This window comes from Chenopodium album, chromosome 1, assembly GCF_948465745.1.
Source record: "Chenopodium album chromosome 1, dcCheAlbu1.1, whole genome shotgun sequence".
Classification (NCBI taxonomy): Eukaryota; Viridiplantae; Streptophyta; class Magnoliopsida; order Caryophyllales; family Amaranthaceae; genus Chenopodium; species Chenopodium album.
Genome location: NC_137834.1, coordinates 88,140,065 through 88,160,594, shown reverse-complemented (window position 1 = coordinate 88,160,594; position 20,530 = coordinate 88,140,065). Strand labels below are relative to the sequence as shown.

The 20,530-nt window shown below is 34.4% G+C and overlaps 3 protein-coding genes, 1 non-coding gene and 1 pseudogene across 4 annotated transcripts; 2 read left to right on the top strand and 3 right to left on the bottom strand.

Annotated features, from left to right (window-relative positions):
* Positions 1 to 3,562: 3,562 nt before the first annotated feature.
* On the bottom strand, positions 3,563 to 7,434 carry LOC145625185 (tryptophan aminotransferase-related protein 1-like). The gene is made up of 5 exons (XM_081678263.1): positions 7,309 to 7,434; positions 5,938 to 6,259; positions 4,775 to 5,058; positions 4,067 to 4,404; positions 3,563 to 3,766 (listed from the first exon to the last, which is right to left on the bottom strand). The coding sequence occupies exons 1-5, from the start codon at positions 7,410 to 7,412 to the stop codon at positions 3,576 to 3,578; spliced, it is 1,239 nt and encodes a 412-aa protein (XP_081534389.1). The 5' UTR covers positions 7,413 to 7,434; the 3' UTR covers positions 3,563 to 3,575.
* A 1,892-nt stretch (positions 7,435 to 9,326) lies between these two features.
* LOC145638439 (arabinogalactan O-methyltransferase 1 pseudogene) lies at positions 9,327 to 10,794 on the top strand (annotated as a pseudogene).
* A 36-nt stretch (positions 10,795 to 10,830) lies between these two features.
* On the bottom strand, positions 10,831 to 10,911 carry TRNAL-AAG (transfer RNA leucine (anticodon AAG)). The gene has a single exon. It is a non-coding gene; the product is annotated as a tRNA-Leu (tRNA).
* A 176-nt stretch (positions 10,912 to 11,087) lies between these two features.
* LOC145561592 (uncharacterized) lies at positions 11,088 to 16,790 on the bottom strand. Its single transcript, XM_081621861.1, has 7 exons — positions 16,635 to 16,790; positions 16,508 to 16,548; positions 14,020 to 14,077; positions 12,739 to 12,832; positions 12,160 to 12,244; positions 12,020 to 12,085; positions 11,088 to 11,431 (listed from the first exon to the last, which is right to left on the bottom strand). The coding sequence occupies exons 1-7, from the start codon at positions 16,714 to 16,716 to the stop codon at positions 11,318 to 11,320; spliced, it is 540 nt and encodes a 179-aa protein (XP_081477987.1). The 5' UTR covers positions 16,717 to 16,790; the 3' UTR covers positions 11,088 to 11,317.
* Positions 16,791 to 18,899: 2,109 nt separating this feature from the next.
* Positions 18,900 to 20,228, top strand: LOC145625177 (ribonucleoside-diphosphate reductase small chain-like). The gene has a single exon (XM_081678256.1). It carries the CDS (start codon positions 19,016 to 19,018, stop codon positions 20,015 to 20,017), a length of 1,002 nt encoding a protein of 333 aa, XP_081534382.1. The 5' UTR covers positions 18,900 to 19,015; the 3' UTR covers positions 20,018 to 20,228.
* The last annotated feature ends 302 nt before the right edge of the window (positions 20,229 to 20,530 follow it).

Here is a 20,530-nt window from a genome sequence, read left to right as displayed (position 1 = left end):
TGCAAAAATACTCCAACTAAGGATTATTACATGAATTTCTCTATATATATATCCACGTGAATGGTGCTGTTCAATCTCGAATCAAAACATTATTACTCCAATTATCCACGCTTTTTGAGGAAATTTTGAGGTTTCAGGGCCCGGTGAAGAAAAGCCTTAAGACCCTAAGGGATACATCTCGGGGTCATATAATGCCGTCTGAAACCATATATGATCACTATATGTTGTCATCAAAGTCCGTGGTAGGCTTGAGTTTACGAAATCACTACAAGTTGTGAATAGGTAAAATGACCATTTAAGGGCATATTGGGCGTTTCCACCGACCCAATTAGACTCCCAAAGGGTATTAGGGACCATGGTAAAAATCTCGGCAATTTTTATTTCTGGGTGAAAAAAGGTCAAAAAATTACAAAATTGAAAGGCTACAATCCAAGCTTTTTGAGGAATTTTTGAGGTTTCAGGGCCTGGTGGCGAAAGGCCTTGAGACCCTAAGGGATACATCTCGGGGTCATATAATGTCGTTTGAAACCATATATGATCATTATATGTTGTCATAAATGTCGGTGGTAGGCTTGAGTTTACGAAATCACTACAAGTTGTGAACAGGTAAAATGATCGTTTAAGGGCATATTGGGGGGTTCCATTGACCCAATTGGACCCCCAGAGGGTATTAAGGACCACATTTACATCTCGGAAATTTTATTTTTGGGAGAAAAAAGGTCAAAAAAATTACAAAATTGAAGACTATAATCCACGTTTTTGAGGTAATTTTGAGGTATCAGGGCCCGGTGGCGAAAAGCCTTGAGACCCCAAGGGATACATCTCGGGGTCATATAATACCGTTTGAAACCATATATGATCATTATATGATGTCATAAACGTCCGTGGTAGGCTTGAGTTTACTAAATCACTACAAGTAGTGAACGGGTAAAATGACTGTTTAAGGGCATATTGGATGGTTCCACCAAACCAATTGGACTCCCGGAAGGTATTAGATAGGGACCATGGTAAAAATCTCGGCATTTTTTATTTCTGGTAAGAGTAAAAAAAATTACAAAATTGAAGGTTATAATCCACGTTTTTGAGGAAATTTTGAGGTTTCGGAGCCCGGTGACGAAAAGCCTTAAGATCATAAAGGATACATCTCGGGGATATATAATGTTCTTTGAAACCATATTTGATCATTATATGTTGTCATAAACGTCCGTGGTAGACTTGAGTTTACGAAATCACTACAAGTTGTGAACGGGTAAAATGATCGTTTAAGGGCATATTGGGCGGTTCCACCGACCCAATTGGACTCCCGGAGGGTATTAGGGAACATGGTAAACATCTCGGCAATTTTTATTTTCGGTCGAAACAAGGTCAAAAAATTACAAAATTGAAGGGTATAATCCACCGTCCAATAATCTCCATTCTTGGGAAATAAATAAGGAAAATTTGATTTTTACCACCTTCAAATAACGACTTTATTGAATTTACCATCTCCAAAAACAAAAAGATTAACTTTACCACCTCATAAAAAAAATACCACCTAATCCTAACTCCGGTGACGGAAATATCTACACAAATTTAGTAGCAATAAGCCAATAATAACGTGGTACATTCCCATGATGTAATAATATAAGTACGGATTAGATGAGTGACAAATTAATCAAATCAAATTAATACAATATAGTATATGGATTTCTACGGCTAGCGCTATAAGACCTGAACTGCACATCAAACTTTAGTAATAGATGAGTGACAAATTAATCAAATTAATGCTTTAGCTAGTCCAAAATTAAGTATTATTATTAAGTATATATTTGAACTTAAACTTAGGATTAAGCGAACTTGCAAATTAAACTAAGTACATTAAGAACTATGCAAGTTACTCCAAATCAATACTTTAGCCCAAAATTACAGTTATTTAAAATTATGTATCTTAGGTAAGAATATAACAGTTATTTTTCATACTTGTACATTTATACCAAAGATATAATAGTCAAAGATTGCATTAAAATTGCGCAGAAATCAAATGAATTAAACTTATAGGAATGAACATTTGTAGGTTGGATTTAGCTAAGCTAGTACCATACACTTTCACATATTGACTAGTTTAGCTAGTTACAAATTTACAATAGTATATCCAGCTCCACTCAACAACTAACCACGTCAATGCTACCATTGCACCCCATTTAGCCAAGGACAACTTGTGTATAGCACAAAGGCTTTTCCTCTCTCTCTAATTGTTTGCTTTGGGAAGAAAGTTGATTGAAAGCACATGTGAGTGATTGATAAAAATTGATTGCATTTGTTTATGTAGAATCGAACCTTAATTAGCTTACTGTCAAAATATATATATATATATATATATATATATATATATATATATATATATATATATATATATATATATATATATATATATGCCACTTTCTCCTAAGCCTAAAACCTTCATAATTCTAGGACATTCTAGCCTCAATATGAAGAGTTCTACACTCACGTACAACAATTCCCTACAACATTCTACACATACACATCTCATAAGTATACACAATCACACTTTCGACACTACCAATGAAGTAGAATACACAAGAGCATACAAAAATTCTCCAAATAAAGAGTCTACAACATTGCAGATAGTATGATTACTTGATTTATTGATTAGTATCCATCTTTCATGCAGGCACCACCAACTGACATTTCTAGATCTCCTTCTATATAATAGTAACGTGACCATTAGCTTCACTGCGCCAAAATATAATGGTCACCAAAATTTAACCACTTTGGGTCCTAAATTGTTCCATTATTATGTCACTGTAAATTGGATATTTCACTGAAAATACATGGTGTTTTAAAAAAAAAAAACTTTATAGTCTAGGTGATTGTAGCCTTGATAGGCAATTAGTTGATAGCCGATTGATATAATTGGTTATATTAACTAGCTTGTTATATTAGTTGATTTGAATAATTGGTTGTATAAAAGTATTTAGTAAACAACTGTTAATTATTAACTGTTTTAGTGTATGTACTAGTATAATACGAGTAACTAAAAAGCTAATATTAATAAGCTCATTTAATCAAACATCTAATAGGAAGGAAGGTGGAGCCTATTAGCCAACTTTTTTTCGCCGATGATAGTTTGCTTTTTATTAAGATTGCATTAAAATTGTGCAGAAGTCAAATGAATTAAACATTTTATTTTTATTTTTTGACGAGGTATGTAGAACAATGAATAAATGTTTTGTTTGTCAAAAAAAAAAAAAAAAAAAAAAAAAAAAAAAAAAAAAGATATATACGTGTTTTGTACTTATAAAGTTATAATATAATTGAAAATTAAGAAATCAGACAAATTAATTTCATTGAGAAGTTTATTACACGATATAAAGCAAAAATAAATACAAATGAAATCTATCACATGAATCTCTTTCTAAATCCACGTGAATGGAGTTGTTCAATCTCGAATAAAACATTATTACATCAATAATCTCCATTATTGGGAAATAATAAATCATCTTATATTGGCAAATAAATTAAATAAATAGCTTACTACTCCAATTTCCATTATTGGGAAAATTATAAATCAACAATTACATAATACTTAGAGATGAGAGTCTTTCAATGAAGAGGTTGAAGCTGTGATCATCTCCCACCATACTTACTCTTACGTATCTTCTAGATACGCTAACGCCGAACTTAGAGCCATTTCTTGCTTGGATCTTCATCTTCATCGTAAGTTGTTCAGCATCTTCACCCGTTTTACACTCCAACCACGCAAATGCTACCATAAATTGGATCGGCTTGTAAATTTATGATCGGTATATAAATCAACATAAAAAAAAATGTCCTAGGTAAATCAGAGTAAAAAAGCATTGATACACCTCCTCAACCAATACAAGTGTAATTGTGGGGGCGTATCAACAATTTAATATTCTTAGAAATTACAACTTTAGAATGTACAAATTTAAATTATGCGTGATTTGAACCAAAAACCTAATCTATCTATAAGGTAATTTCAATTAAAGTGTAATTTAATATTCTTGCGAGACAATAATATAATTGAATTAATTAATTTAGATACCTGGAGTAGGATAAGTGAGCTTTCCCTTAAAGTTACAAAATTCCGGAGAAAAGTCTGGAAGGCTAACTACTTCACTGCGTTGGGCAATAGCTCTAAGCCTCTTCCAACGTAACGCCAAGATACGGTGGCCGTAATCGAAGAGCCCCTCGGCTTCAAATAGTACAGGCACCTTTGGAGGCTTCACAAGCATATAATCTACATCATGCTCATAACTATCCGCCACAAAATGGATGATTTTTGTAGCTCGAATAAACCCTTCTTGGCAACTTCCAATGCTCATCAAAAATAAGTGTTTGTGTATCTTTTTGGCAATCTCTTTGTCCTTTACAATGGCCCACCTTTTAACAAAATAATAACACCCTAAATAATTAGCTCTTTAAAATTACTGATTTAGACGGATTAAAACTTACTTTCACTAATTAGCTAAACTTATTTTTATTGAAATGGAAGTATGATTACTTTTTTTTTTTTTTTGAGGGCAATGGAAGTATAATTACTAATAAATACTCCATCCGTCCTATAATAGTTGACAAACTTAACTTTTTTAACTATTCATATATTAAACTTTTAACAACAGTTTAATCTATTAAACATAGCCTTACTCCTCCGTTCCACAATAATCCGGGATCCTTTAATCCTTTAGAGCGGTACTTACGTTCAATGATCCTGGGATCCGGAAGTACGCTTATTAGGAATGAAATGACTTACCCTACTCGCGATCCAGCATGACCGGTTGCCTTAGACAATGTAAAGAGCATAACATCATAGTCAGCTGGAGATGTTATGGGTGTATAGTGTGGCCAGTAGTAAGCAAGGTCATGTATCACCATCCCTTCTTCCCCCTTAAGTACCGGCTTTCGAGTTGTACCATCAGGGTTATTTGGAGATGTCACAATTTCAATGTATGGACCAGATTCAGATTGGAAAGTATTAGCATCTCCTTTCCATTGATAGAGTTCTGATCTCTCATGCTCTATCACATCTTTGTAAAACTGTCCAACAAAATGAGATAGGTCATATTTACTAATTATGATTTGGTCATTGGGTAATGTTGTTTGCAAATTAATTAAATGTATGCATGGGTAAAAGAGCTAACGACAAATCAATGGCTCCTACACCCGTGTGTATCATAGAATTTCCATAGAGCTGGCTAATTAGTTAGTTAATATATTTGGATCTGCTTATTGCTCGCGGTTAAACATAGCCGGCACTGGCTCATCATAACATTATGTAGCCGTCTAATTAGCTAGACGAGGATGGCTTGTTACTATTTTTGAGGTAACTTTAATGTATCATTTATTTCATTATAATTGGGAAAATTTGTCAATTACTACGCAAGTTAATACTACTTTGTAAATTACTACCGCAAATTAAAAAAGTTGTGAATTACTACTGCAAAAAAATTTAAGATGTTGCGATTACTACCAAACCTCCATTAAACCCAACTATGACGTCATTATATCACTTTAACTCATTGTTAAAGCCCTTAACCATGACGTCATTATATCCCTAATCCATTTTCTTTTTTTTTAGGGGGTGGTTAAAGCCCTTAACCATGGTCAAACACGGGTTAAAGGGATATAATGACGTCATAGTTGGGTTTAATGGGGGTTTGGTAGTAATCGCAACATCTTAAAAATTTTTGCGGTAATAATTCACAACTTTTTTAATTTGCGGTAGTAATTTACAAAGTGGTATTAACTTGCGGTAGTAATTGACAAATTATCCCTATAATTGCTCGCCTTAATAATATACAGTAACTTTAATTATTGTACAAGAAAAGGACAAATTAAAATAAAACAATGCTAGCAATCTAGCATGCATGTTGATTCAAGTTTTATAAAACAAAAATGTACAATAAAAAAATTTACCGAGTAATAGGGCTCAGCACAAACAACGGGTATGTGCTTCTTGTTACTAGTAGTCTCCTTGGCAGTACAAGCCAAGGCACGAAGCGCAGCGACGAACAGTTGAGATGATCCTGTTCCTCCGATGATATACCGGCCCTCGGTCACTGCATTTCCGACCAGTCGATGCACCCTATGGACGGCGTCTAGGAACTCCGGCATCTGGCAGAAAAAGTCAGCATCTTTAGGGTTTGGGAAGTAGCTTATTAGCTCTGATGCTTTGATATTCACCGAGCATTCATTGTCCACTTTCTTCCAAAATGTATAGAACATCTTAGGGTCACCACTGTATCAATTGAGACATATATACCTTGAATTAGATAACTCAACTTCAACAAATAAATCTACAAAATTGATTTTTCTTAATTTAAAGATGTATAGTAATTAAACTACTCTGTATCTATAATTCATTAGATAATACGGTGTAATTTGTTATAATGGCATGACCTCATCGGCTCATATTTTGAATAGGAGCTGATGATGTCATTTTTTAATTCATTACACTTCGTAATGATTTTCAAATTCTTTTACAATTGTAACAATAAACTACACGACCTCATTTGATCAACTCAAAGTTTAAGGATACGTACTAATCATGCACTTAAGCAACAAAATGAAATACGGAGTACTTCGTATTATGCAAATATGAGCAGTTGAGGTCATGTGATGCATTTATTGTTGTGGCTGCTTGAAATATGAGATTGATAGTTATGCATAATTACTAATTATTGAATAGTGTACGTAGTTATAACTGATTAGAAATTTATTATTATGGTTGTTACATAAATTTGCATGACTAAATGGCAAATAATTGATTGATTAATGTACGTAGTGATAAGAGATTTATTACGGAGTACTATTATGGTTGCGTTACATGAATTTGCATGACTAATGATTTTATGATTGATCTACCCATTAGTGTACGTAGTGATAAGAGATTTATTACGGAGTACTATTATGGTTGCATTACATGAATTTGCATGACTAATGATTTTATGATTGATCTATCCATTAGTGTACGTAGAGATAAGAAGTTCATTATGATGGCTATTACATGAATTTGCATGATGACTAAAGATTGATTAGTGTACGAAGTAGATAGTAAAATTAGAAACTTAACATCTCAATTAGGGATTAGGGTACGTTCTCTTTACAAAGAGCACATTGCACGTACTATAAATATACGACCTTCATATTATTTGCAACGATTACACATTTTTCCTCTCTACTTTATGTCAAATCGTTACAAATAATATGAAACGGATGTAGTATATAGAATATAGATGAATTTCAAATAAACACCGTAAGTAATATAGCAACCATATATGGGCTTACCGGTCAAGATCGATAACAACATCTCCGCCATTGGACAGGTTGTGATCCTTGGTTTGCACCATTATTTGCTTTGCTCCATCATTTAACAACTTTGTTGACTCCATAGTTATTATATATGGTGATTGGTGATTGCTTGCTCTATAAACAATCTCTTTCCCTCTCCTCTTACTCTCTCTCGATGCCTTGAGTTGGAGCTCATAATACTATCGATCTATTTTTTTTATTTATACTACTTATAATTTGTGACTAATAAATGACTAGTGACGTACTCACCATACATGATTGCAATTGTGATCCCAATTATTAGAGGGGCACCTTTCACTAGGGCTATTCAGTGGGCCGAGTTATTTTGAGTGATTAGTTATTAAACTTAAATAACTCGATTGACTTATAAAATGTTGCTGCATGATTATTAACTTTGACTAAGTGTTAAGTTAAGACTTAAGAGATAAAAATCTAAACCCCTTTGATATTTTAGGCCAAGATCCACTTTTAAATACAATAATAACTCGCCATACCTTAATACGAAATACAGAGTACATCCGTTGTGATTGTAAATATTATTTCTTAAAAAAAAAAAAATACTTACTCCCTTGAGTGCTTCATCTTGAATTCTTCACTATTCAAATACACCACTTTAAGCAATGTTAGTATTATATATTTATGCATAATGCATAATACTTCTATTAAACATAGACTACATAGTCATGTGAATTTGTTAAAACCTTCTCAAGTCTCAATGTCTTTTTTTTTTTTTTTTTTATATCAACTATTTATCAATTATTAGAGATATTAGTAGTCAAAATTTCGCATTGATAAATTAGTGCATACATTATGTGCATATAGAACTGGTATTAAATAATACAGAGTATTAAAAGTTGTTGAGTGGTACACCAAAGAATTATCAACACTGCAATGTATTTTGAGTAAAACCCTAACACTAACACAAGTTATGTTGTTAGGAATATAGGAAAATATATCAATAAGATCTGGAATATCACAATAATATATTTTCCTATATATATTTCTATTCCTAACACATGTTCATAATAATATCAGATCGTCATTTAATTTGTTATGTCGGTACAAGCAAACAAATATCAAGATTTCATAGCGTTGTATGGATTCACGTTGAATCAATATTTTCCTAATTAAATTATACCATTATTCACGTTTGTCGTTGACGTATGACATAGTAGGTTCATTATTCCAGCACGTTGAAAGATCTAGACACCAACTACGAGTAGCACACATTTATCAATAGCTTAGATCATTAGAGTAAGACTAGACATTTATCTATCTATATGTTTATGAGTATTACTTGTATTCGTAAGTCATAAACATTAAGTATCAATTGGTTGTTGGTGCAATGGCGATTGGGACTGCACTTGGTAGTGTAGTAGGAAGAACCGCGTGTTTAATTCCCCGCAACAATAATTAGGAAGATATTGGAATCTAATCACTCAGAGCTAATCATATATAACCCCAATTCCAAATTAGCTCAAAAGGATAAGGAGAGTTTCTTTTTTAACAATAAAGAGAGTTTAGAAGTAAGAGAGAACCTAAATTTTTACGTCTAAGCTCACCAACTTATCAGTAAATTAAAGAGTAAAAATATTTATTTCATCAAGTGTCTTCATAATTTGTAGGATGAACTAAAAAAAAAATGAGTAATTACCCTACAAAAGCGCATGAAATTTGAGCCATGAATTAAATTAAATCCAAACAAAAAATACAACATTTATAAAAACAATTAATTAATCATGACTATTATACGTGTTACCTAACCAAGCACCTTCCAACTCCGAACATCTAGACAAATGTAAATCTCGTTAACTAACAATCAAAAACATCTCCTTAGACATGAATGAATTACACCAAAAATATTACAAACAACAACAATCACTAATTATTCACCTCACTTTCATTTCGTACTATAAAATTTCTCATCTTCGTTGTAAATAAGTTATTTATCTTTCAACATAGGTCTCACAAATTAATTTTTTTTTAAATAAAAAATGAAGCCACGGCGATTACCACTAGACAGGCCATGGCTAGCGGTACCATTAGTGGTGGCAGTGATGATCGCCGTGGCATTTTTAGTCGTAAACTTCAAGGTGGTCACGACGAAGGCCGGGTTGTTCTGTGGGACGACATCAGCGATTGAGAGAAATGTTATACCAATACAACTTCATGCCGTGTTACATTATGCTACTACCCGTGACATACCACAACAGTCTACTGCTGAGATCCGGGTTAGCTTTGATGTGTTATTCTCTCTTTACCCTTGCAATTTCTTGATTTTTGGGCTGGGCCATGATTCGTTAATGTGGGCCTCATTTAACCCAAATGGGTTCACTATGTTCCTAGAAGAGGACCCTAATTGGATCAAGACGGTTCTAACCAAGGCCCCAAATATTAGGGTCTATCCAGTGGGCTATAAGACACATCTTTATGATGCTAAGAATTTGTTGGCCCATTATAAGGCTGAGCCCAATTGTTTACCCCCTAAGTTGCATCTTCAAGGTAACACCAAATGCAGGTTTGTCAATCTTATTAATCCTTAATCTTCATTAATTAATGCATGTTAATAATGCAATGTCATAATAGATGTATATGGATTTTGATTGATATTTGAAAATGGTTTAAATTATCGGAAAAGTTTAATTTGATGATGTATTTTCCAATTTAATGAATGTAGATGTATTACAACGTAGATCAAATCAAGAGTAAAACTTAGAGTTGGTTGAGCGCAGTTGTGGCTCTTATTTAATTAATATTATATTCTTTAATTAATACAGAGTACTCCGTATTAAAAAGTGTTCAATTTTTTTATTAGTGTATGGACCCACCTCAACATCAAGAGTTAGTTCTAATGGATTTTATTATGGATGCATGACCAGGTTAGTCCTAAGTGATCTACCAAATGAAGTGTATGACAAAGAGTGGGATGTGATAATGATAGATGGACCAAAGGGGTATCTACCGGACTTGCCGGGGCGGATGGCAGCAATCTACACGGCGGCAGTGATGGCGAGGATGAGGGCGAGGCCAGGGGTAACCCATGTAATATTGCATGATGTTAATAGGAAAGTAGAGAGAGTATATGCTCAAAGGTTTCTTTGTAGAAAGTATTTGGTAAAGGCTGTAGGTAGGCTTTGGCATTTTGTTATACCTCCTGCTTCTAAAGACCAGGATCTAACGCCTAATACATTTTTCTGTTGATCACATTTTTTTTTTATGTATCAATTGATTCAAACTCAATGGAAAAAAAATTATATCTTCCGAATTGATTAATCATTGTAGCCTCTTCAATTATAGGCCCTCTTAAGTTATAGGTCCCAAGTTATCGCCTTTTTAAACTAAACTCGTGAGTGGTGATTAGCTCTAATTGTACAAGCTAAGCAGTTTGTAAGCAAATGTAAATAGCCGCTCTCAAGTATGTACAGATGTGAACAAAGTGACAAAGAATAGAATAAGGAATAGTTAATGTGTGGGAAAAAGAAAAAAAAAAAAGAAATTTGTTGAGAGTGGGATTTGAACCCACGCCCTTTCGGACCAGAACCTTAATCTGGCGCCTTAGACCAACTCGGCCATCTCAACTTTGTTGTACTTTAATTGAAAACAAAGAATATATTCTGTTATTTGTTTTTTAAATTTTATATTTTTTTAATTTACTACTGTACTTTTTTGTAAAAAAAAATAAAAATATAACTCTAATTGAAGATTGGATTGGTCCTTTCTCATCACAAAATGAATAGATGCCATGTAACGCGAGATATTGAATCCGAGTATAAATTGGCTAATAAATGACAGGAGTAAGGGAAAAAAAAACTCTTATTAACACTTTGAAATTAAGTCCATTTGCAGCTAAAGAGATTTTTTTTTTTTTTTTTAATTTCCCTCAAAAAAAAAAGATTTTTTTTTTAATAATACAAATATACAAAGTGCAAGTTCCCAGTTCAGCTGAAAAAGAGTGTTGATGATATGGTAAATTCTCAAGCAACCATTAGTTTGCTCTTGCTATTGGCACATTTCTCTTTCTAACGACCTCCTGAATTTGTTCCACAGGCATGACAGATGCCCAGTTATCGAAATCTGAATTTTGCAGTTGCTCGTGTAACTGCAAACAAATTACACAGTAAAACACTTTAGAAAACGGTTGACATGAAATGGGGAGGGGGGGTCATGTAACTGCAAACAAATTACACAGTAAAACACTTCAGAAAACGGTTGACATGAAAGGGGGAGGGGGGGGGGGGGGGGGGGAGGTGCTCTAGCATACACAGCATGAGTGGAGATAAGGATATCAGATGATAAAAATATACTCATCAAAAATCATCAGAACTCGCATTAGTGACTAGTGAGTATGAAACACCAAGAGCCCAAGCCTATACGTTCTATAATTATGAGCTTACCTTCTAAAAGGAAAAGCTAATAAAAGTACACTGAGAAAGAGAACTGATAAAGATCTCTACTTCAAACATTGGTCAGTTAAATTATACGACTTGGTACTTCTAGGTGTTAGGTACTTAGCTGGGAGGGGGGATGATCCAGAAATTTGTACAACAGCAGTAAATATTTCAATAAAACTTGTCAAAAGCATATTCGCACTGAAGAAATTGAAGTTCTGTGATGATTTTAAAGAGGATTGCAGCTATTGTCAGAAACAGATTAGCCTCAATACAACCAAGGTGAAGAGAAAGTAAACCTTTCCAAGAATAGCCGACTGGTCGTCCGTGTGAAATTTACGCATATGCTTTAACATCTTTAGTTGCTGTAAGAAAAATTCACCAGACACCTTTCAGCAATAATTCCTCAAAGCCATTAAAAGTGTTAAGTGAACTCTACCTGTGCTTGTAGATCATGCTGGTTACGCATCTTTTTGGCAAATTCATCTGTTCCAAGCTCAGCTTCATCACAGGCTATCTCTTCCCTGCAATTTACACCTTATCAAATCTCCAAAATCAGATTCTTGGTACATAGATACTGTCACTGTCAGTAGGATGAGAACTAGCATAGAAGAAACAGCAAGGCGAGGAATAGAAAATTGCTAAACAGAGAATTGTATAATGTCCCTGACTTTGTTATATACATCAGCCACCACGAGAACAATGATAAGGAAAAAAAAAATTGGGGGGGGGAGAGCAATTAGACTCCTATGAGTTAGCAAAGAAGCAAATGTGCAAGCCTATAGCCACAAAATTATTTTATCATAGCTATTACTACAATCACAACAGGCTATAAACTTCACTAAGAGAAAGATACAACAGCAGATATGCAAGATTTTTTCGTTTTTCCCCTTTTCATCCTGCAGCATAAGACCCTAGCCCCTAGATCCTCACTCCAAGTAATTTCAAAAAAGAATAATTTAGCTTGCGCAAAGAACAGAAAGGGGAACAAAACAACTTAAAGAAAAAGAAAACTTACTTAGCCACAAATCCATAGAAGCGAATCATCAAGTCCCGGTCATTCTCATATGCCATATTCACTTTTCCCAGGCAGCCAATTCCAAAGCTAGGATCTGCAATATTGCCAAAAAGTCATGTCAAAGTACTTTTTATTCAAAAAATGATATATAATTCACAAGCGAGAGTCCAAAATACATCTGAGAGAAAGAGGGCAGGGATAAGTAATAAGCTTGTACTTTCCTAAGAACACATGACTGCTTGCATATCGTGGTCGTCAGTGCTCATATAATAAAGCCTAGAAGACAGATGCACATCAATCAAGGAGTTTGACAAATCAAAAGAATTTGGGGATATTGGAGAGTGAGCTGACATATAAAAATGTTTGAATCTCATGTAGTGGCCCAGCAGACTGAACCAGGTCGATCAAGAAGTTTGATAGTCCAAAAAGGATTTGAGGAAAAACATTTGATAGTTGAGCAATGCATCTGCTATGTTATGCTATGAGATGGATGACCATAGTCAATTACAATAAATTCAATTTTGCAGCTGATATGGATAATTCACGAGTAACCCAGCCCTTAACCTTGATCTGAAGGGCATGGATAAGTCTATAGTTAATCCACAAACTGCAAGAAATGAGGCTTAATTAGGTTCATTTCCAAAAAAAGCTTCAATGAAATTTGTGATAAGTCCATTAATTTTAAGCTTTGGGGAGAAACAAAATATCATAAACTACATTGGTACTTCAACCAACCCAAAAATTGAGCACGTAACTAAATGACTTTGTAACCTGGATACCACAGTACAATAATGCTTTCATTTTCCTCTTCAGAATTGGTTTTCCCATTTTGGTAGCAGTACATTAAGCTGAGTCCATAAATATAATTGTCCCATAAAACTTCGCCTTGATTCAGGATGCAAACACAGTCTAACAGATAATCCTATGCAAAAAAGCGCCTAACACTAGCAATAATAAATTTGCTTTGGCTGGAAGCTCAAAGCAAATAGCTTATTTAAAAAATGGCTAAGTGAAACAGCATACAGAAATCATAGCAATAGACCATTCTGATTATCTAATTTTAACATATATGGCTTCTCAACACCCAGTAGTAGATCCTTTCTCTTAACAGATCACTGCCAAGGTCAATGTATAGAACTAGCACAGTAGCGCAACTGCACAAGAGTGCAAATTTATTGACATAGTTAGTTCACCCCTCATAGGTTAACATCACAATTATGTGGGAAAGAATGCAAAAGGCTGGTGAAACCAACACAGAGTAAATGATTACAAAAAACTAACCAACACCCATTTCTAAGAATATCTCCTCTTGGATTGCAGTTGTCACAGCAACAGCTTCCTGCAGTATTTCAAATTAGATTATAGTTACACTCTACCAAGGGCCATGAAAACAGCAGGATCTGTATCTAGAAAAGGTGTTTTTATTACAAAAAAAGAAAGTTTTCAACCAACTTATCATTGTCAGTAAAACTTACCAACTAGCACAGCATGGGCATCAATTCAAAGTCCAGCAAATGCTTAGGCAATGCCCAAGATAAAAATCAGATTGAATTCACAGAGAAGGAAAACAGCATAAGCAAATGTCAAGACTCCAGCCATGTTAAAGCAATGAACCTCCTATTTCGAGGATACAAATCACCATCTAGAAGAACCTATGTCTTAAGCACAAAGCTTTCCATATTACAGAACCAAGTAATGGGCCGTTTTCTTTTATGACACTAGGTGTATACATTAACACTCCACTGAGTCACTGATGTCCCTAAAGCTCCCCACACATGGTACAAAAGGCGTCTTATGACACTAGACTTGAGGTTTTAAAATGACCTTAATGGATCTTATTATGAAGGATACAGATCTCAGCCATAAATTTCAACTAAAAATAAGTGAAAGCCTTTGAAAATTGGCACGAGTACATGACAGATAATGCCCTTATATGGACAGGTGCCCTTATATGGACAGGAATAAGGTTTTAATGCTCCCAATAAACTTACAAGTTATGCTGAAGGGGTCTTGTTCATTATTCACGTGTTATGATGTTAACAGAACCTAAACACACCCAAGCCACCTATAAGGTGCAGATGAACCACATGATCATTCGGGTCATAATTAGCATCAAACATAATATAGCCACAACACAATAGACCCAAAATTTCAGTAAATCACACCCAAGAAGCTTTATCAGGGTGGAAATTTTGAAACTATATTGTCTTAGATCTCTATAGGATACAAGGGGAACGATTACTTGCCAACAGAAGCAAGAATTCATACCCTACAAAAACGAATAGATATAGTCCAGCCTTCCTAATAGTCTTAAAAGGCCGTTGGCAACTTGGCAATATAATGCTGACATAAACCATGGGTGACAAAACACTGAAAAATGTCACAGTAAACTCCATTCGGATGCTATAAATCCACCCTATGAAAATTGTTTGTGACCACAAAATTTACTGTCATCATTCATCACCATGCAATTATGCAAGCTTCTTCTAATATAAGAAAGTCAAATCAACGATAGTTAGAAAACTATAAATACCTTCCACTTAATCTCATAAAAAAAGTAAAAAATAAAAAATCGTTCAAATAAATTACACTTATGGCGTAAATGACCTTGAAGCTATAAATCCCAAGTGAAGACCCTTTAAAGGCTGGAAGATGAATGTAGATGAAAGCTGATAAGAGGCTTTGAAGCTTTGTAGGATTATTTGATGAAAAACATACTGGCAAAGGCTTACTGTTCCTTTGTTTATAATCGAGGTTTAAATTGGCAAGAATCCTAAAAAAGAAGAGGAATTCCTTGAGCAGCCTCTGCGACTCTAATGGTAATATGTGATCATAATTACAATAAATTTGTATGTAAATTTCCAAGGGAAGTTCTATTTCAATACTCATGGTAATCTTAGTTCATACCGAAGTATCTCTTTTTCGTCACAACATACATTACCACTTGGGAGATGATATTGAATGGAGATGAAAACACATGAAGAAAAACATATGGGATATGCCAGGGTATGGAAATATGGGGCTGCACTACCATGGACATTGGCATGATATCTTCCTTGCCAATATAAATCTAAATCTGTTCTTACTACTTCCTTCATTACCACCTACCATACGGGTTATAAAAGTCACCAAGAGGCTATATTGTCAGTGTGTCACGCATAATCGAGAATGGCTCTGATAAAGCCTGTATCTACAACAAAATGACCCTTATCTACATTGTTGACAAAAAAAAACTTCATGCAGTGGCCCAATGTTCATAGAGTTCTTAGATAACCCAAAATCAAAGTCTACTGCTTCTGACAATAAACCTAAGCCATGCCAAGAAGGCAAGAAGTCCCATTTCGAACATCATGCAGTGAAAAACCTTAGCACCCTCGACAAAAACATAACACATGCCAATGGAAAATCTCAAATCTCAAGCAACTTCTAAATTTGCATGTGTAAATTACATACAATACTTAAATAGTGACTATCAATCACAAATAAGATATTCTTGTCCCAATAATTAAACAACTTCATCCCAATGTCACTAATCAGGCTGTTATATGACATTAAACCTGAAATTCATTGCCAAACATTCCCAGAAAAAACAAGTATTTGACCACAAACTCTTTAATAGAGCAATGCAAGGTATTCAAAATTCAGAAACCTCTAATTTCTGCTGTAGTCTACTATTATTGCAAAAAATCAACGATACCCATGATTCAAAAACCTTCAAATTATGCTTTAATACTACCATTAATGCATAAAATCGAGAAGAGAAAAGTACCTGATTATCTAAAACAGCTTCAGCTATGCGTTTCTTGACATCTGAGCATCAACAAATTGAACATGGAATTAGAAAATTAAAATTCAAACAAAAAATAGAGATAAATATTGGGGATAAATTAAATTACCAGGAAGAGAAGTGAGATAATCGAATCGATCGAAAAGGTAGAGTAATTGATCTCTGGATAACATTCCTGTGTTCTGCGCCATTCTTTCTTACTCCCCGATTTTGAGATTTTCCTTTCTCTTTTCTTTGCTTGACTTCACTAATGTAGTAATGTCACACATTTCTACCCTTATTTTTGTTTCTTTGTTTCTCAATAGTGAGGGGTATTATGGTTAATGTACTTATTGTAAGGTTCTTTCAAACCATACAAATATACAATCAAAAAATAAGGTTGGATTAGACATTTAGACCTTAACATCAAATATCATACCCAAATCCGTAAAATGTGACGAGCCTGACGGTCTTGTCAAGCCAAGGCAAACTTTCTAGGCTATTTCGAATCGAGTTCGAGTTGCTCACTCTTTTTTACGGATCGGATCGAGCGATGATGTTCTCTAAAACATATCGTGAGTATTTTTGTTTAATACGAGAAAAGGAATATCATTAAATTATTAATAATAGTCATACTCTATATTGCATCTACAACAATTGTCAAGCTTTGCGAAACATGTATGTATAAAATTAACTCAATTTTCATAATCAACACAATTATTTTGTTTAAGCATACTTTAGCAGTTTAGCACAATTAGTTCCAACTCCATGGCCCCGTTTGGTTTAATGTAAAACATTTTCAATGGAAAATTAGTTTTCATTGGAAACATATTTTCAAGGAAAAACACAATTGCAAATTAGTTTTCCTTTGTTTGGTTGCATACAAGATTAGTCCAAGAAAAATAAAAAATAAGAGTGGAAATGTAAGGATGAATGAGAGGGAAGTAAAAAAAGAGGTAAGGAGGAGAGAGGAAAATGTGGCTTCCCTTGTTTTTGGAAGGAAAATGTTTTCCATCATTAAGGATGAAATTTTCCACCCTTGAAAAATTGTTTTCCACTCCTTAACAAACCAAACAAAGGAAAATGGGAAAAAATGGAAAATTCATTTTCCATGAAAACATTTTACATCAAACCAAACAGGGCCCATGTTTCAAACTTGACACACTATAGTACGTGTTTACTATGTCTTTACAAAGTATTCACAATGGACAAATTAAAGTTAAGGTCCTTTACAACAAGATGAGAAGAAAATTGAAGAGATATCCTCGCAAACGAACAAATAGCTCTTATCATATTAGAAAAATCAGTGACTTTTGCAATTTCGCGTAGTTATTCACCAATCAAATAGTTTTAGAATATTTGGTCATGAACAAGATGAAATGTAATTCGAAGTAAAAAATACAAGTAAATAACAACCAAACAATAATAATGTCATTCCAATAGTTTTTGGTCATCCATTAATAATACTTTAAGGCATGACACAAATTGTGAATATTTAAAGATATGGACCAATAATACCATATGTAAATATGTTCCATGTACCAATGTGCCACGTCACAAACCTCATACAGGTTATCATAATATAAGGTTAATGATAAAAGAATAACACTAACATTATTACAATACTACTAATAACAATTATAATCGATTAATCGGTATATTTTATGACTAAATAATTTTTAGTCAATTTTTTTAAAAGAAAACATTTTTAGTCGTCCATTAATGATAATTTAAGACAACGTTAACGAATTATAGTTATTCAAACATATCGACCAATAAAACAACCCATGTGCCAACGTGCCATGTCATACTTCACACGACCTAAACCTCATACGAACACAATCCGTTCTCGCGTCATCCCATCAATCCCATGCTAGGCTACTAACAAGCACAATTGCATAATCCAAGACTCCACTAGACCACTACCACCTTATTGTAAAAAAAAACTTGCTGAAAACAAAACAAAACAAAAAAGGCTGTAAAACTTTAAATTTTATATTTTCAAACCCTAAAAAAAAGCGCTAAAAACAATATCCCGCCTTCCAATAAATATCAAACCAAACACAATTAATTACTTCCCTCCTTTATTTCAAAAAATATCCACCAATTTTTAAATTAATTTCGTGGACTTTCATCAAGCTTCTCGTGTACGCTTCCATTTCCCCAAATTTTCAAAAGGGTAAAATCGGAATTTCATATTATAACCAACCACAACCCCTTCAAATTCTTACACGTCACCAGAATATCACCTACCTTTATATGAAATCCCCAAAATACCCTCATCTTCTTCCCTCAGATTTATTCTCCCGCAAGCTTCCCACTCAAAATTTCAAAACTCCCCCCAAAATTTCAAATCCCTAATTTCCCCAATTTTTTCTATAAAAACCACTCTAAAATCCCCATTATTCTACATTCCCAATTCTCAAAACCCTAAAAAATCCCTCCAATTTCTCAATCAATCTTCAATTCTTCCCCAATTTCGTCAACTTCTTCTTCAAATAAACCCTAAAAATGCCGGCGAAAATCGAAGAAACCGACCCACTTCTCACAGAAAACCCAGATAGATTCTGTATGTTCCCAATTGAATACCCACAAATCTGGGAAATGTACAAAAAAGCTGAAGCTTCATTCTGGACTGCCGAAGAAGTCGATCTTTCGCAAGATGTTCGTCACTGGGAAACCATCTTAACCACCGACGAACAGCATTTCATCACCCACATCCTCGCCTTCTTCGCCGCATCAGACGGCATCGTTCTCGAGAATCTCGCCGGAAGATTCATGAAGGAGGTTCAGGTTGCTGAAGCTCGCGCTTTCTATGGCTTCCAAATCGCCATTGAAAACATTCACTCTGAAATGTACTCTCTTCTTTTAGAAACTTACATCAAAGATTCTAACCTTAAAACCCATCTTTTTCGTGCAATTGAAACTATCCCTTGTGTTAAGAAGAAGGCAGATTGGGCTCTTCGTTGGATTGATGGTGCTGAATCGTTTGCTGAGAGGTTGATTGCTTTTGCTTGTGTTGAAGGGATTTTCTTCTCTGGAAGTTTCTGCTCCATCTTCTGGCTCAAAAAGCGTGGGTTAATGCCGGGTTTAACCTTCTCAAACGAGCTGATATCGCGAGACGAAGGGCTTCACTGTGATTTTGCCTGCCTGCTATACAGCTTACTGAAGAAGAAGCTGAGTGTTGAGAAGGTGCAGGGGATAGTAAAGGATGCAGTCGAAATCGAGCGAGAGTTCGTAACCGATGCGCTTCCGGTGAAGCTAGTTGGGATGAACTGTGAGCTGATGAGCCAGTACATTGAGTTTGTTGCAGACAGGCTGTTGGCTGCACTTGGGTGTGAAAAGGTTTACGGAGTTCAGAACCCGTTCGATTGGATGGAGTTGATCTCTCTTCAAGGGAAGACTAATTTCTTTGAGAAGAGAGTTGGGGAGTATCAGAAAGCTTCTGTTATGTCTAGCTTGAATGGTGCTAATGGTGGAACTCATGTGTTCAAGATGGATGAAGACTTTTAGGTTTAATGATGGGAGTTAATTATTATGTGATGTTTATTTAGGTTAATTTTTATGATAATCTTTTAGAGTATGGTACTATTACTGCTACTAATTGGTGCTTTCCAATATATGTATAATATTATTAGTATTACGGAGTACAATGTTTGTAATTTTACTTGTTCTTTTGTATTAATTTTGATGCCTACTGAAATAAAATGATGTTTAGCTATGAGTAATTGGTGTGATTTGGTTTGTTTATTTAGCTGACTGCAGATCTGATGAGGGAATTTCATTCGTGTATCGATTTTTCCGAGTAAATGCTTCAACAATGTCTTGAGTGATGAATTATGATTGATGGAGTAATTTGAACGTATTGCACAAATTATGTCATTTGTTACATTGTATGGAAATATCATAGGATTACAACAATGTATGCCTTCTAGGCTTCTAGACATTGAGAAACAACCAGTTGAAGATTAAGATAGAAAGACGACTTTCTGCAGTAGGCGGTGTGAAAAAGAGAGCATTACTGCA

What these genes read in the sequence shown, in the direction of transcription:
- LOC145625185 (XM_081678263.1), bottom strand. Translation starts at nt 7,412, where the DNA reads ATGGAGTCAACAAAGTTGTTAAATGATGGAGCAAAGCAAATAATGGTG. An exon ending in GTGCTGAGCCCTATTACTCG is followed by an intron (nt 5,059 to 5,937) that starts GTAAATTTTTTT and finishes TTTGTTGGACAG; the next exon opens with TTTTACAAAGATGTGATAGA. An exon ending in GCTCACTTATCCTACTCCAG is followed by an intron (nt 3,767 to 4,066) that starts GTATCTAAATTA and finishes AATTTATGGTAG; the next exon opens with CATTTGCGTGGTTGGAGTGT.
- LOC145561592 (XM_081621861.1), bottom strand. Translation starts at nt 16,716, where the DNA reads ATGGCGCAGAACACAGGAATGTTATCCAGAGATCAATTACTCTACCTT. An exon ending in TTATCTCACTTCTCTTCCTG is followed by an intron (nt 16,549 to 16,634) that starts GTAATTTAATTT and finishes GTTGATGCTCAG; the next exon opens with ATGTCAAGAAACGCATAGCT. An exon ending in AAGCTGTTTTAGATAATCAG is followed by an intron (nt 14,078 to 16,507) that starts GTACTTTTCTCT and finishes GAAATACTGCAG; the next exon opens with GAAGCTGTTGCTGTGACAAC.
- LOC145625177 (XM_081678256.1), top strand. Translation starts at nt 19,016, where the DNA reads ATGCCGGCGAAAATCGAAGAAACCGACCCACTTCTCACAGAAAACCCA.